Source organism: Silurus meridionalis, chromosome 14 (assembly GCF_014805685.1).
Source record: "Silurus meridionalis isolate SWU-2019-XX chromosome 14, ASM1480568v1, whole genome shotgun sequence".
Taxonomy (NCBI): Eukaryota; Metazoa; Chordata; class Actinopteri; order Siluriformes; family Siluridae; genus Silurus; species Silurus meridionalis.
Window position 1 is genome coordinate 12,934,875 of NC_060897.1, and position 13,817 is coordinate 12,948,691.

The 13,817-nt window shown below is 38.5% G+C and overlaps 1 protein-coding gene across 3 annotated transcripts; it reads right to left on the minus strand.

Annotated features, from left to right (window-relative positions):
* Window positions 1-2,490: 2,490 nt before the first annotated feature.
* gcdhb (glutaryl-CoA dehydrogenase b) lies at window positions 2,491-9,840 on the minus strand. 3 transcript variants are annotated; one of them, XM_046866773.1, is made up of 12 exons: window positions 9,659-9,840; window positions 8,816-8,928; window positions 8,312-8,350; window positions 7,467-7,607; window positions 7,327-7,389; window positions 6,950-7,120; window positions 6,352-6,481; window positions 5,561-5,777; window positions 5,158-5,261; window positions 4,836-4,961; window positions 3,651-3,811; window positions 2,491-3,152 (listed from the first exon to the last, which is right to left on the minus strand). In XM_046866773.1, exons 2-12 carry the CDS (start codon window positions 8,913-8,915, stop codon window positions 3,079-3,081), a joined length of 1,326 nt encoding a protein of 441 aa, XP_046722729.1. In that variant the 5' UTR covers window positions 8,916-8,928; window positions 9,659-9,840; the 3' UTR covers window positions 2,491-3,078. The 3 variants fall into 3 exon arrangements, with proteins under 3 accessions (XP_046722729.1, XP_046722728.1, XP_046722730.1); XM_046866772.1 differs by having other exon boundaries at window positions 9,616-9,840; XM_046866774.1 differs by having other exon boundaries at window positions 9,577-9,664.
* Window positions 9,841-13,817: the final 3,977 nt, after the last annotated feature.

The following is a 13,817-nucleotide window of genomic DNA, read 5'->3' on the forward strand; positions in this document are numbered from 1 at the left end:
CTTATTTGTTTCCTTTTAATTTTTGTAACAATCCTTTTTACAAAGAGGACCAAATAATTTTTTATATCAGTATACTTAACTCAAAAAAGTATACAAATGATATAGTATAGTAAACATAAAGGGAATACAGATGTCTTTCTAACAGTCCAGATAATTGATATACACATATTAACACTTTAAAATGTTTTGAGCTGCAAATTGCAATTCCTTCTGGAACACATGCTCTTGGTCCTGAACCCTATGAGTTTGTTGAATTCACTTAATTTCATGTGATGAAATATTTTTGTACACAGTTATGCATCAGCTGCAACTGCAAAATTATTATTATTTTTTTAAATAAATGTCACGTTTAAGCAGACAACAGAGCATTTTTTTCAAGCTATAACTCTTGCTATGCAGCATTAGAAATATACTCGATGAAGAGAGTAGATTTGCATGTACTCTTGCATGCTCGTAACATAAAAAACATCAGATTTTCTAGAATAAATGTGAATTGAGGAGATATTCGTTACCCATCCAGTTTATTGGAAACACCTGCAGATCTATGCAGTTATCCACCAGCCATCCAATTACTTGGCAGCAGCCCAGTGCACAAAATCAAGTATATACAGGTGCCTTCAGTTAATGCTTACATCAAACATCTACAAAGTGCTGCTCAAATAATGCACTATTCAGCTTAAAGTCTATTGTGTGAAAATCCCAGTAGATCAGCAGTGCCTGAAATAATAAAAAAACAAAACAATGGACGTCACACTTGAAGTCACATTTTTCCTCATAGGATGTTTATTGTCAATGAATGCTTGTATCTTAATGGTGGCAAAAGTACACACATCCTTCACTTAAGTACAGATACTGTTTTAATATACTCTGGTAAAAGCTGAAGTACTACACTTTTTTACTCAAGATAAAGTAAAGAAGATTGGGCTCTGACATGTACTTCAGTAAAAAGTAGCCATTACTACTGGCTGTTTTACTGCCGCGCTGGTAACTGGACGTCACTTCATGTTAATATTAGGGCTGTCAATCGATTAAACATTTAATCATGATTCATGGCATGCTTGTCATGAGTTAACTCAACATTAAACTAAACTTAATCATACATTTTTATCTGTTCTAAATGTACCTTAAATGAATAATACGTTTTTAATACTTTAATCATGGATGCTTTATGCAAATGTATGTTTATTATTAGTGAATTTTGAATTAGTATTATTAGGTTTTAAAGTAATTATTGTGTTTTAAATTATGTAAATTATCAGGACACCAAACTGAACCTTTGCTATGTTTCCACACGGACGGTTAATGAGGTGACCCCAGAGAAACTGTACCTCTTCCAACTTTTATATGGATTACCTAATTAGAGATTATTTGTTTAATTAACAGTAGACATTTCAAGCTTTCTATTAATATATTTATTATGTCTGTGAGGCAAGTATTCACTGAGATTCAGGTTGTTTTATTTATAATAAAAGTAGACCCTTTACATATTCGAATGATGTATTGCTCTTATCTGTACGATTCAAGTCAAAGTCATTTAAATTTGTTTCGGCATATGAGGGGAAAAAAGGCCACAATTGTTTTTCTAATACTATACATTTTTTTAGTGAAGAAATTCATAAAGTCCTCACTACTAAACTGTGTTGGGAAACATTTTTCAGATACCTGATTTATTGTTAATTTAGCTACTGTACTGAAAAGGAACCTGGGATTGTTCCTTTTGTCACCTGCACCATGGTGTTCATCTTAAAAGTGTTAAGAACGGTTAAGGAGCTCTATAGCAGGCCACTCCACTCCACTTCAACCATATCTTCAAACAGCTCTCTGAGAGTACAGGGGCAGGGGAAAATTCAATGCTACTGCATCCTGAAACATCCTGTACAATTATGTGCCGTCAACTTTGTGAAAGTTTGGGGGGAAAAAACCCACATATGGCTGAAAAGGTCAGTTGCCAAATATCTTTGGCCATATAAGGTAACATGCTCTGTGGCTTGCAGAAAAATATTGTTAGAAAACATGGTAAGAGTGTTTGACCATATTCTTTTGAAATGGAGAAAAATGCATATGTGGTGCAGGGGTCTGGGATTCATTATATTCTGGGAGACATTTAGCTGGCATGGTTTGGTTTCACTTATCCCTCTGGACAAACTTGTTCTTCCACCATAAACTTGTTTTGAGTATTGTGATGAAATATTTCTACCCAAATGGTATGTGTCTAATTCAGGATGATGACAGTTCACAGAGAGAGTTGTGTGAGTTGTATGGATTTAATTTGTCACTATTAAAAAAATGAGTATCTTCTTACCCAGAGTCAGTGATCACAAAAAAAGTGTAATGTCCTGGCAAGCAAATGCCATGTGTCAGGCCAACTTACAAATACCGCACTTATTTAATGGTAGGTGGGTTTTTTGTTAAGTTTCATATTTTTAAACATTCCTTTCAAAAGGCTTTCATTAAGGGGGGGGGGATGGGGAAACAAAAAACCACAATATATTATTTCAATGGATGTTTAATGCCTTCTTACAAACCAAAGGACTGGGATATAGCATCACTCTTTATGCATGTATTTTGGCTTTAGCTTATTTTATTCCAAGATAAGTGGCGTAACGTAACGGGTAAACCTTACAGTAATTTAAAAACAAGAAGTTTACTGTGCCAGAATAACGGAAACATGGAAATATACAAATCATTTTTTAAACCGCTGTCAGTTTCCTGTATCCTAAACAAAACCAAAACCAGAGTCAAATATTACTGCGTACTCTATCACACGTTCACGCGACTCCAATTTTTTTTCTATTGTTTCAGATTATGACTGATATTAAAACACCACGTCTTCTCTCTCGGTTCTAAATTGACGTTATAATTTATATACAAAATCAACGGGTAAACGGATTGTTTATAGTACAAAAATATTGTCTATGTCTTCTGAAGATAAAGAGGAACTTGGAGATAATTACATTTTGAAAACGTCAATTACTTAAATAGACAACAAAAAATCCTTTAGCTTCATTTTCATTACACAAGTCAGTAGCTTTCTAGGTGGTACAAGTGCTGTACTGTTGTGGGCGGTGGATTAGTGATTTACTTCTCCACAGTAAATGCCTGCAGGCCTGTGATGGCTCTGCCCAGGATCAGAGCATGGATATCATGAGTACCTGCAAAATCAGAGGCAAAAAATCAGGCATATCAACTATATTATCCAAAGAAGTATTTGTCATGTAATGTGGAAACAAGAAGTAGTGGTATGTGAAAGAATGTACAGGTAATAAAGGATTGGGAATAACAAAGGCATATGGCTGGGTTTAATGGAGTAAAACATGATGGGACCTGCTGTGTAAAGGAGGTATGAGGCTTTGTTAAATATTGTCCAGCACCAGATCCTAATCTGGTAGAGGAATAATGTGTAGTCCCACTCATGGGGTACAGGGTTTACATGCTGTTCGGGTAAAAACTGCCGCGTTTGTTTTAGTTAATATGTAGATACTACAGTTTGCATGCACGGTTTATTCTTTCATATTCTACTAACAAGAGATGCTATGCAGAGAATTCAGTATGGTGATTTTTGAAGATAGTTGGTAGAATAAGATTTTTAATCTACAGTCATGAGCTGTACAGATGTACAGTCTGATAAGGAGTAGAGAATATTCACTGACCTTCGTAGGTGTTCACGGCCTCTAAGTTCATGACATGGCGGATGACGTTGTATTCGTCAGCAATGCCGTTACCACCCAGCATGTCTCGCGCCTGTCTGGCGATGTCCAAGGCCTTCCCACAGCTATTCCTCTTAAGCATGGAGATCATCTCTGGACTTGCTCTTTAGAGAGTCAAACAGGATACAATTTAAACACAAGCCTTTTTCTGTACATACAACCTACATGAAGGAAAAGGAAAACTGAATAGAAAAATAGCCCTGAACAACCTGCATATAAATCTTTATAATTAACACTTTCTCTTTAATGGTGTCCAAGTTTTTTCACTGATGATTTCCTACATGAACCACAATACTGATTTATCTTACTAATAATGATGTAATGGGATAGCGAGAGCAATGCAGCAGTTCTAAAAAGATCAGTTTTCAACTTTCTAACACCACTGTTGTCTGTCAACTTGATCAGTGGCCCCCAACCTTTTTTTTTTGCACCACAGACCAGTTTCCCCACAGACCGGAGGTGGGCGTTTGGTGAGTGGTCACACACATGACTGAATGTAATAATCTATATATTAATGTTATGTTGATTTAATATGTTTGGTGTTGATATGATTTAATTATTTATTTAATTATTACATATATATAATGAAAATGTAACAACTGTAATGCAGAATCAGTGGGAGCTTAATTTATCAATGAAAAATGAAAAAAAATATGACAGTGCAAGAAATATGTTAAACTCAATACAATAGAAATAAAATAAAAAGAATTTAAACCTTTTTAATTCTTTCTGCGTGACTTGATACCAAACCCCTGCCATAACTCGCACTCTAGCTAAGTGGTTCATTGTAGCTCTGGGGTGAACACCTCCAAACTGCCACACTGCATCCTGGGATTTAAAGTCCACCCAATGCGATCTCAACATCTACAGTGGATTTCTTATTGATGTGACTTTATACATTGTGAAAGAGGAAAAGAAGCTCTTGCTGTTTTGTTTGTAAGTGTTAACAGCAAAACCATTGTTCTCCTACTGAACATCTTTGTAACAAAGCAACAGATAATCACGATCCTCTCATGGCAATCCTGAAAATATAGCAGCACAACTCATTTCAGTGTAAAGACATTGTGTTTCAGGATGTTTTCCTTTTAAAATCTTTACAAAAGTGTTTAATCTAAAAGACAGACATACTTCTTCTGATCGAGGAGTCTGCCCAGTTGCAGACAGGACTGCAGGCCGATCGTAATCTCGGTTAGCATGTCTGCCATCTTCTTCTGCATCAGCTGGTTTCTGGCCAGTGGTACCCCAAACTGGATCCTTGAGAATGTGAACACACGATATTTAAGATCTCGATTAAAAATAAGCCTGATGATAATAGTCTTTGTGCTGAACAGTTATGTGTGTAGAAGGGTGTCTTGTTCTGAATGAAGCAAAGTCGGCCATGCTTCCTTTTCTTTTCATTAACACTAGTTTATACCAGCATTATTCACTACACCGCAGCAACCAGTCTTACCTGTCCAGTGTGTACTGACGTGCTGCATGGAAGCAAAATTCTGCTGCTCCCAGTGCTCCCCAGGAGATCCCATAACGGGCGTTGTTTAAACAGCCGAATGGACCCTGGATAAAGACAAAAATGTGGTATAATCACTTTATATATAGCAGAGTACAATGATGTATTTAATAATTGCTTGGGAATTACATTTTCTCATGTTGGTCTGTCGGAAAAAGGTTAATAATTTCTTTTTTATCACTGGAAAATGTTTTAAAATTCCTGTCCACTCCTGTAAGACTGCAGATGTGAGTGACAGATGTTCTAGTATCTCTTTAATTCCACAGATAGAAGAGAGATTTGAAAAGAGACTTATTAATATGACAGCATGTCTTAAGAGCTCCCTTCCACAATGTATGGTGCTCACCGCGAGTCCAGACACGTTGGGCAACAGGTTCTCCTCTGGCACCTCCACGTCGTCCATGGCGATCATGCCGGTGGAGGAGGCACGCAATGAGAACTTGCCCTCGATTTTGGGGGTGCTGAGACCTTTCATGCCTCGCTCCAAAATAAACCCCCGCACTTTACCATCGTCACACTTGGCCCACACCACACAAATATCAGCCACAGGAGAGTTTGTAATCCTGCCAATATAGTGAGAGAGAGGCTATAACTCACAAGATAATAATTAAAATTTGTTTAACATATTCCATGTATGAAGGATGCTCTTCTAAAACCTCAGCACATTAATAAACATCAAAACAAAAGTGCTCAGGACAAGGGAGCTCAAGCACCAGGAAATACTGCCCTCAAGTGGACAAGGGCAATAAAAAACATCAAGGTGACCCGAATACAAGTTCACTGACGTATACATGGTGTTTAGTGCATCACACCAGCATGTTTTTAAGACAACTCAAACTCGACTCAAACAACTCAAAGCGATTTCCATTAAATGAATCTACATAATGATCTACAACAGTCTGGAATGCCAAGTGGAAACATTGAGCTACACTTGAATTGCTTCTGTCTAAAGTTTCTGTGCCGTGCCAGGCAGTAATACGATCCTCAGTCTATTTATACGCCGGACAAAAACACATGCGATGCTGATGGTTTACGGCAATGACCTTTGCTCGGTTCGCGCTTTTGTCTTTATAGCACTGAATGATGCAAGTGTATATAAACATGGCACAATTGGGGGTATTAAAAGATTTTACTTGCCATGTTTTGGACCCAGTGAGGGTGAAGGTGCGGCTGGATGCGTTGTACTTGGCTCTGGTCTCCATGCCGCCAGGGTCGCTGCCGTGGTTTGGTTCAGTCAGGCCAAAGCAGCCCAGAATCTCTCCCCTTGCTGCCAAAATCAGAAAAAGATTAATATTATTATTATTAAGAATGCAAAACATAAAAAAAAGAAAATTCCTTTCTCCCATGCAAAAAGAGACTACATTGAATGAATAATATATTAACAATATAAAAAATATGCAACAAAATACATCAAAATTTTAAACTAATTGCCTGGTTCAATGCAATCTATAATATATTCAAGCCCACCAACTGAGATGGTCAATAAGAAATTCCTTATTATGAAATGAAACTATCAAAAAAATATAACAGGCAATAAATAATACATATTGTTTTTATTCATACAACAATAAAAAAATGGATTTATATTTGCTTTCGTTTTTTTGCTGACAACACATAACACTTATAATACAAATCTTTCTCCAGCACTTCCTGTTATAATTACAGATACGATCCAGAGGTCTATGTATATCTGTACCCACTCTGCAAATACAGTGTTTTGGAGTTGCAGTGTTACCAAGTCTGGGGAGATATTTCTCCTTCTGCTCCTCTGTGCCATAGGCGTAGATCGGGTGCATGACCAGAGAGGACTGCACACTCATCACTGAGCGGTACCCACTGTCCACTCGCTCCACCTCACGTGCAATAAGTCCGTACGCTACGTAACTCGTTCCAGCACAGCCGTAGCCTGGGAGCAGAAAGAAACAAGAATACAGTAAAATGTACTAAATGCAAAGAAATTTTTAATTGAACATATAAAACACACTTCAAGGAAAATATCCGGTTAAATGGTGATGATGACAAAGTTTATTCCTCTAACAACCTGGTGAGTCACATGATTTTATGAGTATTCAAGTTTTATAGAGTGTTTTTTCATATCAGAATTTTTCATACCTTTAATAGTTGGGCCCAGAACTCCTAGCTCACCCATCTCATTCAAAATCTCACGATGGAAAACTAGATTCCAAAAAATGACATTTATTACGACGCTATATACGAGAGAATGAGATAAAAATGCAGGCTTCTATGGGCACCTTCGTTTCTGTTGGCCATCAGGATGCGTGGCATGAGCTTCTCTTGACAGTAGGTGTGGGTGGTGTCTCGGATCATAATCTCCTCCTCTGTCAGCAGACCCTCCAGGTTGAGGGCATCACGCCAGTTAAACTGTTCTTTCGCTAAATGAGGAAACAAAGGAGCATTGCAATGTCAGGACCACAAGCAAAGAGTTAATAGGAAGTCATTCACAGGAAGTAATACAGCTAATAGAAGTAGAAAAGTGTGTTCACTCACTCATTGTTTTTTCCTTTTTTTTTTTTTCTTAATTTTCAAGAATTTAACTGCGTAGTTGTTAGGTATTCATGTGTTTGTAAATTATATGCTAGAAAAACTTAACCAATTGACAAATAGATTAACGTGTAAATTGTACATATGAGCTTTTACCCCAGAAACTTGGGATTCATGAAAATCATGTTCATTTAGAAAAACTTATTTTCTACTCTTCTATTCTACAGAATAACTATTCTACGACTTCTCTGAAGTGTGTAGAAAGTGTTATTAATAAGAAAACTAATGTAAACCGTGCCTTGATTGATTTAAAAATAATAATTTCAATAGATTACATAGAATACTGTTATATCTGGAATATAAAGTTGAGTTATTTTAATCAGGTTTACAGCATTCAGAACACGCCCTTATCATGAACGACTTACAGAAATGTTTTTAAATCTCTATCGACAACACATCCTCATGCTAGTTCATTACGTCAAAGAATCCCACCAAGGACATTTTGTATAAAAAAAAGAAGAAGAAAATAACCCATGGAGCCAAATAAAACAAAATCACTCTGCAAAGAGAATACAAATAAACATAACCAACTTACGTGCTTTGACTTGCTTCCTCTCGCCACCTTTCTCTACCTCTGAAAAGCATCAAATATTGAATATTATTTCATACCTACACAATAATATACATACATACATACATTCATTTAAAATTCAAGATTGAATCACTGTAATAAACATTACAACCAGAAGTCCATTAAAACTACAATGCAAATGATGTGCTTTTATACTGTATATCAAAGAGAAAGATGTAATATCCCTGTGAACAAAAATCAAACTGAGGTTAGGAAATTAAACATTCAAACAATAAAACATTTCCATTTCCAAGGAGTCACAAGATGTCATCTGGTCTGCTTATACTGTATACCAGCAACTAACATACAAATATTAAACATTTACAAGACTTGGTGTACCTTATGACATCTGGTCCATAATGTCTGCTTTACAAACCCTTCAATGATATTTTAAGTGTGTAATGCAACCCTGAAAGTGCTCCCATTCACCACATTAGACTTTAAAAGATGATCTCGTCTCTCTCTCACCTCTCTGAGCCTGTGCTACAGTGCCCTGAGCTCGTAATCCTGAAGTGAACACACATCTCTGCGGCCTGCCCAGGAGACAACACACTCTTCTTAAAGCCATAGTGGACGGCTCTCTGAAAGATAAAGCATGTACAGTGTGCGTTATTATAATGTTACACCAAGCAAATGAACAGTAATCAGGAAGATACTGGAGTAGTAGTGCAGGGGGTTCAGAGTGACTGTGTAGAGCACATGAACATGTTACATGGAGGGCAGAGTAAACTAACACAGTGTGAGGTAATGAGCAAATACATGTTACACAACTACAGTAAGGACACAGAAGGTGCTGGATTAAAGATTTATTAGAGTGTATGAAGAATTAGAATGTTGCTGTGGGATAATAATATAGTGTGTTTATACAAAGGTATCATTAGTTCAGTTTATACTGCATTAGATTAAAAACATTTTGCTGTATCATGCACATAGACATATATATTTCTACTGCTATCCTGTACTGCTTTTGTTTACCTAATTCATTATATGCATACGAACAAAAAAAGAGGAAAATATGACGAACACGTTTTGCCAGAAAATGATAACTTTGTTACAGGTAATTATATTATTATTAATTAAATTAATATAGTGTGCGTTCTGCCTCCTAGTGTCTATGACAAATGTGTTTAGCGAAACAGCTAGCTCATGACGCAAAGGCGATGTAAATGTAGCTAATATTCAAATTCAACACACGATTTAAGGTGATAAAACACATAATTTATACAAACTAAATAATCCGGGAGCAGTGTCAAAAACAGCAGAATAACCTCAAACCAGCCGGGCAGAAGATCGCTGCACTCCAATCCTTACCCAGAAATGGTCCGAGGTTCTGTCGTAAAAGGAGGTCAATTGCGTCAGTTGGGTCACAAAGTGAGACACGCGGCACCTTCAGTCAGCCATCTTGAAAGGGTCAAGGCATCAGAACGCTTCAAAACTAGCATCAGTACACGCATCCAACACGATCAAATGTTTCGTGTTAAACCAAACAGACACGTTGTATTAGTTCCCACACAGTTTCTTAAAAAAAAGCACGTTTCCGTAGTATTTTATTGCTAAATTGCACCACACATGTATTCTCATTTCCTATTGGCTGTGTAGAAGTAGGTGTGTGAAACAGACAGCCAATCATGTACACGCAATGAGCGTTCTGATTAGGGTACAGACTGGGAGCACAGTATAAACCAGTATAAGCCAATCGTAGCCAGGCAGAAAATAAAACAGAGTCAGAAACGTGAACTGAGCCGCCATGGACAGGGCAAACATTTATCTTAATAAACCAGAACTTAAGATGTAATTAGATTAGAGCGAACTGTGAAGGGTTGAATTATATCAGGTTGAATTATATTAAAGTTTGGGTTTTTTTTTTACGATGGTGCAAACTAATCAGAAAGTGTTTAGCCTGCCCACTTGACCATCCAATAGACAAAAACATCATGTGAACTGGAATTATACATTGATCAGGCATAACAGTAGAACATTATAATATTAAGACCAGTGAGTGAAAGACATTTATTTCTTTGTCATCATGCCACCTGTTGATAGGTGGGATATATTAAGCAGCAAGTGAACATTTTGTCCTCAAAGTTCATGTGCTAGAAGCAGGAAAAATGGGCAAGCATAAGGATTTAAATGAGTTTGACAAAGGCACAAATAGTGATGGCTAGACGACTGGGTCAGAGCATCTCAAAAGCTGCAGTTTTTGTGGGGTGTTCCTGCACTTGTCCTACAAAATTTACCTCAATTCAGGTTAATTTAATTTTGATTATTTGACAGGATAAATAGCTGATGTGGGAATATTTGCTGACACTAACCTGGTGGTGGAATGAGGAAGTGCAGGAAAGCATAAGAAGAAAGAGGTTGTGGCAGCAGGTGAAGCGGGATGTGGCAAGATGAAATACCAGTAGAAGCATGGAGATCTTTAGCAGAGATGGCAGTAGAGTTATAAATCAGGTTGTTAAACAAGATTTTGGAAGGTGAGAGGATGCTAAGGAATGTAGAAGGAGTGTGCCGGTACCGATCTTTAAGAAGTGCAGACCTGCAGTAACTACAGGGGAATAAAGTTGACCAGTCACACCATGAAGTTATGGGAAAGAGTAGTGGAAGCCAGGCTGAGAGAAGAGGTGACCATCTGTGAACAGCAGTAATGTTTCATGCTGAGGAAGAGCACCACAGATGCAATATTTGCTTTGAGAATGTTGATGGAGAAGTATATAGAAGGTCAGAATGAGTTGCATTGTGTGTTTGTGGATTTAGAAAAGGGTACGACAGGGTGCCGAGAGAGGAGTTGTGGTATTGTATGAGGAAGTCAGGTGTGTCAGAGAAGTATGTGAGGGTGGTGCAGGACATGTATGAGGACAGTGTGACAGCAGTCAAGTGTTCAGTGAAAAAGTCAGACTGGTTCAGGGTGAAGGTTGGACTGCATCAAGGATCAGTTTTGAGCCCTTTCCTGTTTGCAGTACTGATGAACAGGTTGACGGACGAGGTCAGACAGAAATCTCAGTGGACTATGATGTTTGTGGATGATATTGTGATTTGTGGTGAGAGTAGTGAGCAGGTTGAGAAGAGCCTGGAGAGGTGGAGGTACACGCTGGAGAGAATGGGAATGAAAGTCAGTAGGAATAAGACAGAGTACATGTGTGTGAATGAGAGGGAGGGCAGTGGAGGGGTGCCATTGCAGGGAGAAGAGGTGGAGAATGTGGAGGAGGTCAGGTACCTGGGGTTAACAGTGAAAAGTAATGGAGTGTGTGTTAAAGAAGTGAGGAAAAGAGTGCAGGCAGGGTGGAGTGAGTGGAAAAGAGTGGCAGGAGTAATTTGTGATAGAAGAGTATCTGCAAGAGTCAAAGGGAAATTTTATAGGACTGTGGTGAGACCTGCGATGTTGTATGGTTTAGAGACAGTGGCATTGAGTAAAAGACAGGAGGTGGAGCTGGAGGTAGCAGAGCTGAAGATGCTGAGGTTTTCGTTGGGAATGATGAGAATGGACAGGATTAGAAATGAGTTAATTAGAGGGACAGCGCATGTAGGACATTTTGGAGACAAGGTGAGGGAGGCGAGATTGAGATGGTTTGGACATGTGCAAAGGAGGGACATGGGGTATATCTGTAGAAGAATGCTGAGGATGGAGCCACCAGGAGGGAGGAAAAGAGGAAGGCCAAGGAGGAGTTTTATGGATGTGGTGAGGGAGGGCATGCAGGTGGTTGGGTTGAAAGAGGCAGTTGTAGAGGACAGGGAGGGATGGAGACGGATGACACGCTGTGGCGACCCCTAATGGGAGAAGCCAAAAGAAGAATAAGAAAACTAACATAACTCTATCTGTAGTCTGTAGTCTGGCCACTAGATGTCACTTTAGTGCAATGATTTCTGAACATTTCTACAGTTCGAAACTTTTTCAGAATCAGTCGTATCAATTGGCTCAATTACTCTGGAAGCAGCCTTTAGCCATCACGTGTTCTACAAAGTTCTGTCTTTAAGAAATGAAAGCAGAAAGCAGGATCACTAGGATGAACATGCATACACATCTCTGAGGCTCTGAGGTGGTAAGGGGGAGAAGCCCATACTGTGTACAGCGGTCAGGGTCAAACCGGGAATCCAGTTAGGAATTAACACAACACAAGATCGATTTTATGCTTCCCTTAATGAGACCCTTAATGGGTTTGTGTGTGTGTGTGTGTGTGTGTGTGTGTGTGTGTGTGTGTGTACATGTATCTATCTATCTATCTATCTATCTATCTATCTATCTATCTATCTATCTATCTATCTATCTATCTATCTATCTTCCTCTCTCTTTAAAAAGGATATATATATATATATATATATATATATATATATATATATATATATATATATATATATATATATATACACAAACAGTGCATTGCAAAAGTATTCGTACCCCTTAAATATTTTTTACTAAAAAGTGTGGCATGAATATGTATTCAGCCCTCCTGAGTCAATACTTTGTCAAACCACCTTTTGTTGCAATTACAGCTACAAGTCTTTTTGGGTATGTCTCTACCAGCTTTGCACATCTAGAGACTGTAATTTTGGCCTATTCTTCTTTGTGAAACAGCTCTAGTTGAATCAGATTAAATAAATATTTATTAACAGCAATTTTCAAGTCTTGCCAAAGATTCTCAATAGGATTTAGTTCTGGACTTTGACTGGGCCATTCTAACACATGAATATGCCTTTATCTTCACCATTTTATTGTAGCTCTGGCTGTAGGTTTGGGGTCGTTGTCCTGCTGGAAGGTGAACCTCCACCCATGTCTCAAGTCTTTTGCAGCCTCTAATAGGTTTTCTTGAAGGATTGCCCTGTATTTAGCTTCACCCATCTTCCTATCAACTCTGACCAGCAGTCCCTGCTGAAGAAAAGCATCCCTACAGCATGATATGCTCCGTGAGATGTTCAACGCTTGGGATATGTTTTTATAACCTAACCCTGCTTTAAACTTCTTCACAAGTTTATCCCTGACCTGTCTGTGTGTTCTTTAGACTCACGACTGTGTAGCAATGCACAGCTCGAACCACTTCGTCAAGTTTGCCGATGACACGACCGTGGTGGGTCTCATCAGCAAGAGCGACGAGTCAGCTTACAGAGAGGAGGTGCACCATTTAACAGCCTAATGTGGAGCCAACAACCTGTCTCTGAAAGTTGACAAAACCAAAAAGATGGTTGTGGACTTCAGGAGAGCACAGAGCGGCCATTCTCCACTGTTCATTGATGGATTCTCAGTGGAGATCGTCAAGAGCACCAAATTCCTTGGTGTTCATCTGGCGGACAACCTCACCTGGTCACTTAACACCAGCTCCATCACCAAAAAGCCCAGCAGCATCTCTACTTTCTAAAAAGGCTGAGGAAAGCTCATCTCCCTCCCCCAATCCTGACCATGTTCTACAGAGGGACCGTTGAGAGCATCCTGAGCAGCTGCATCACTGCCTGGTTTGGGACCTGCGCCGTCTCGAATGGT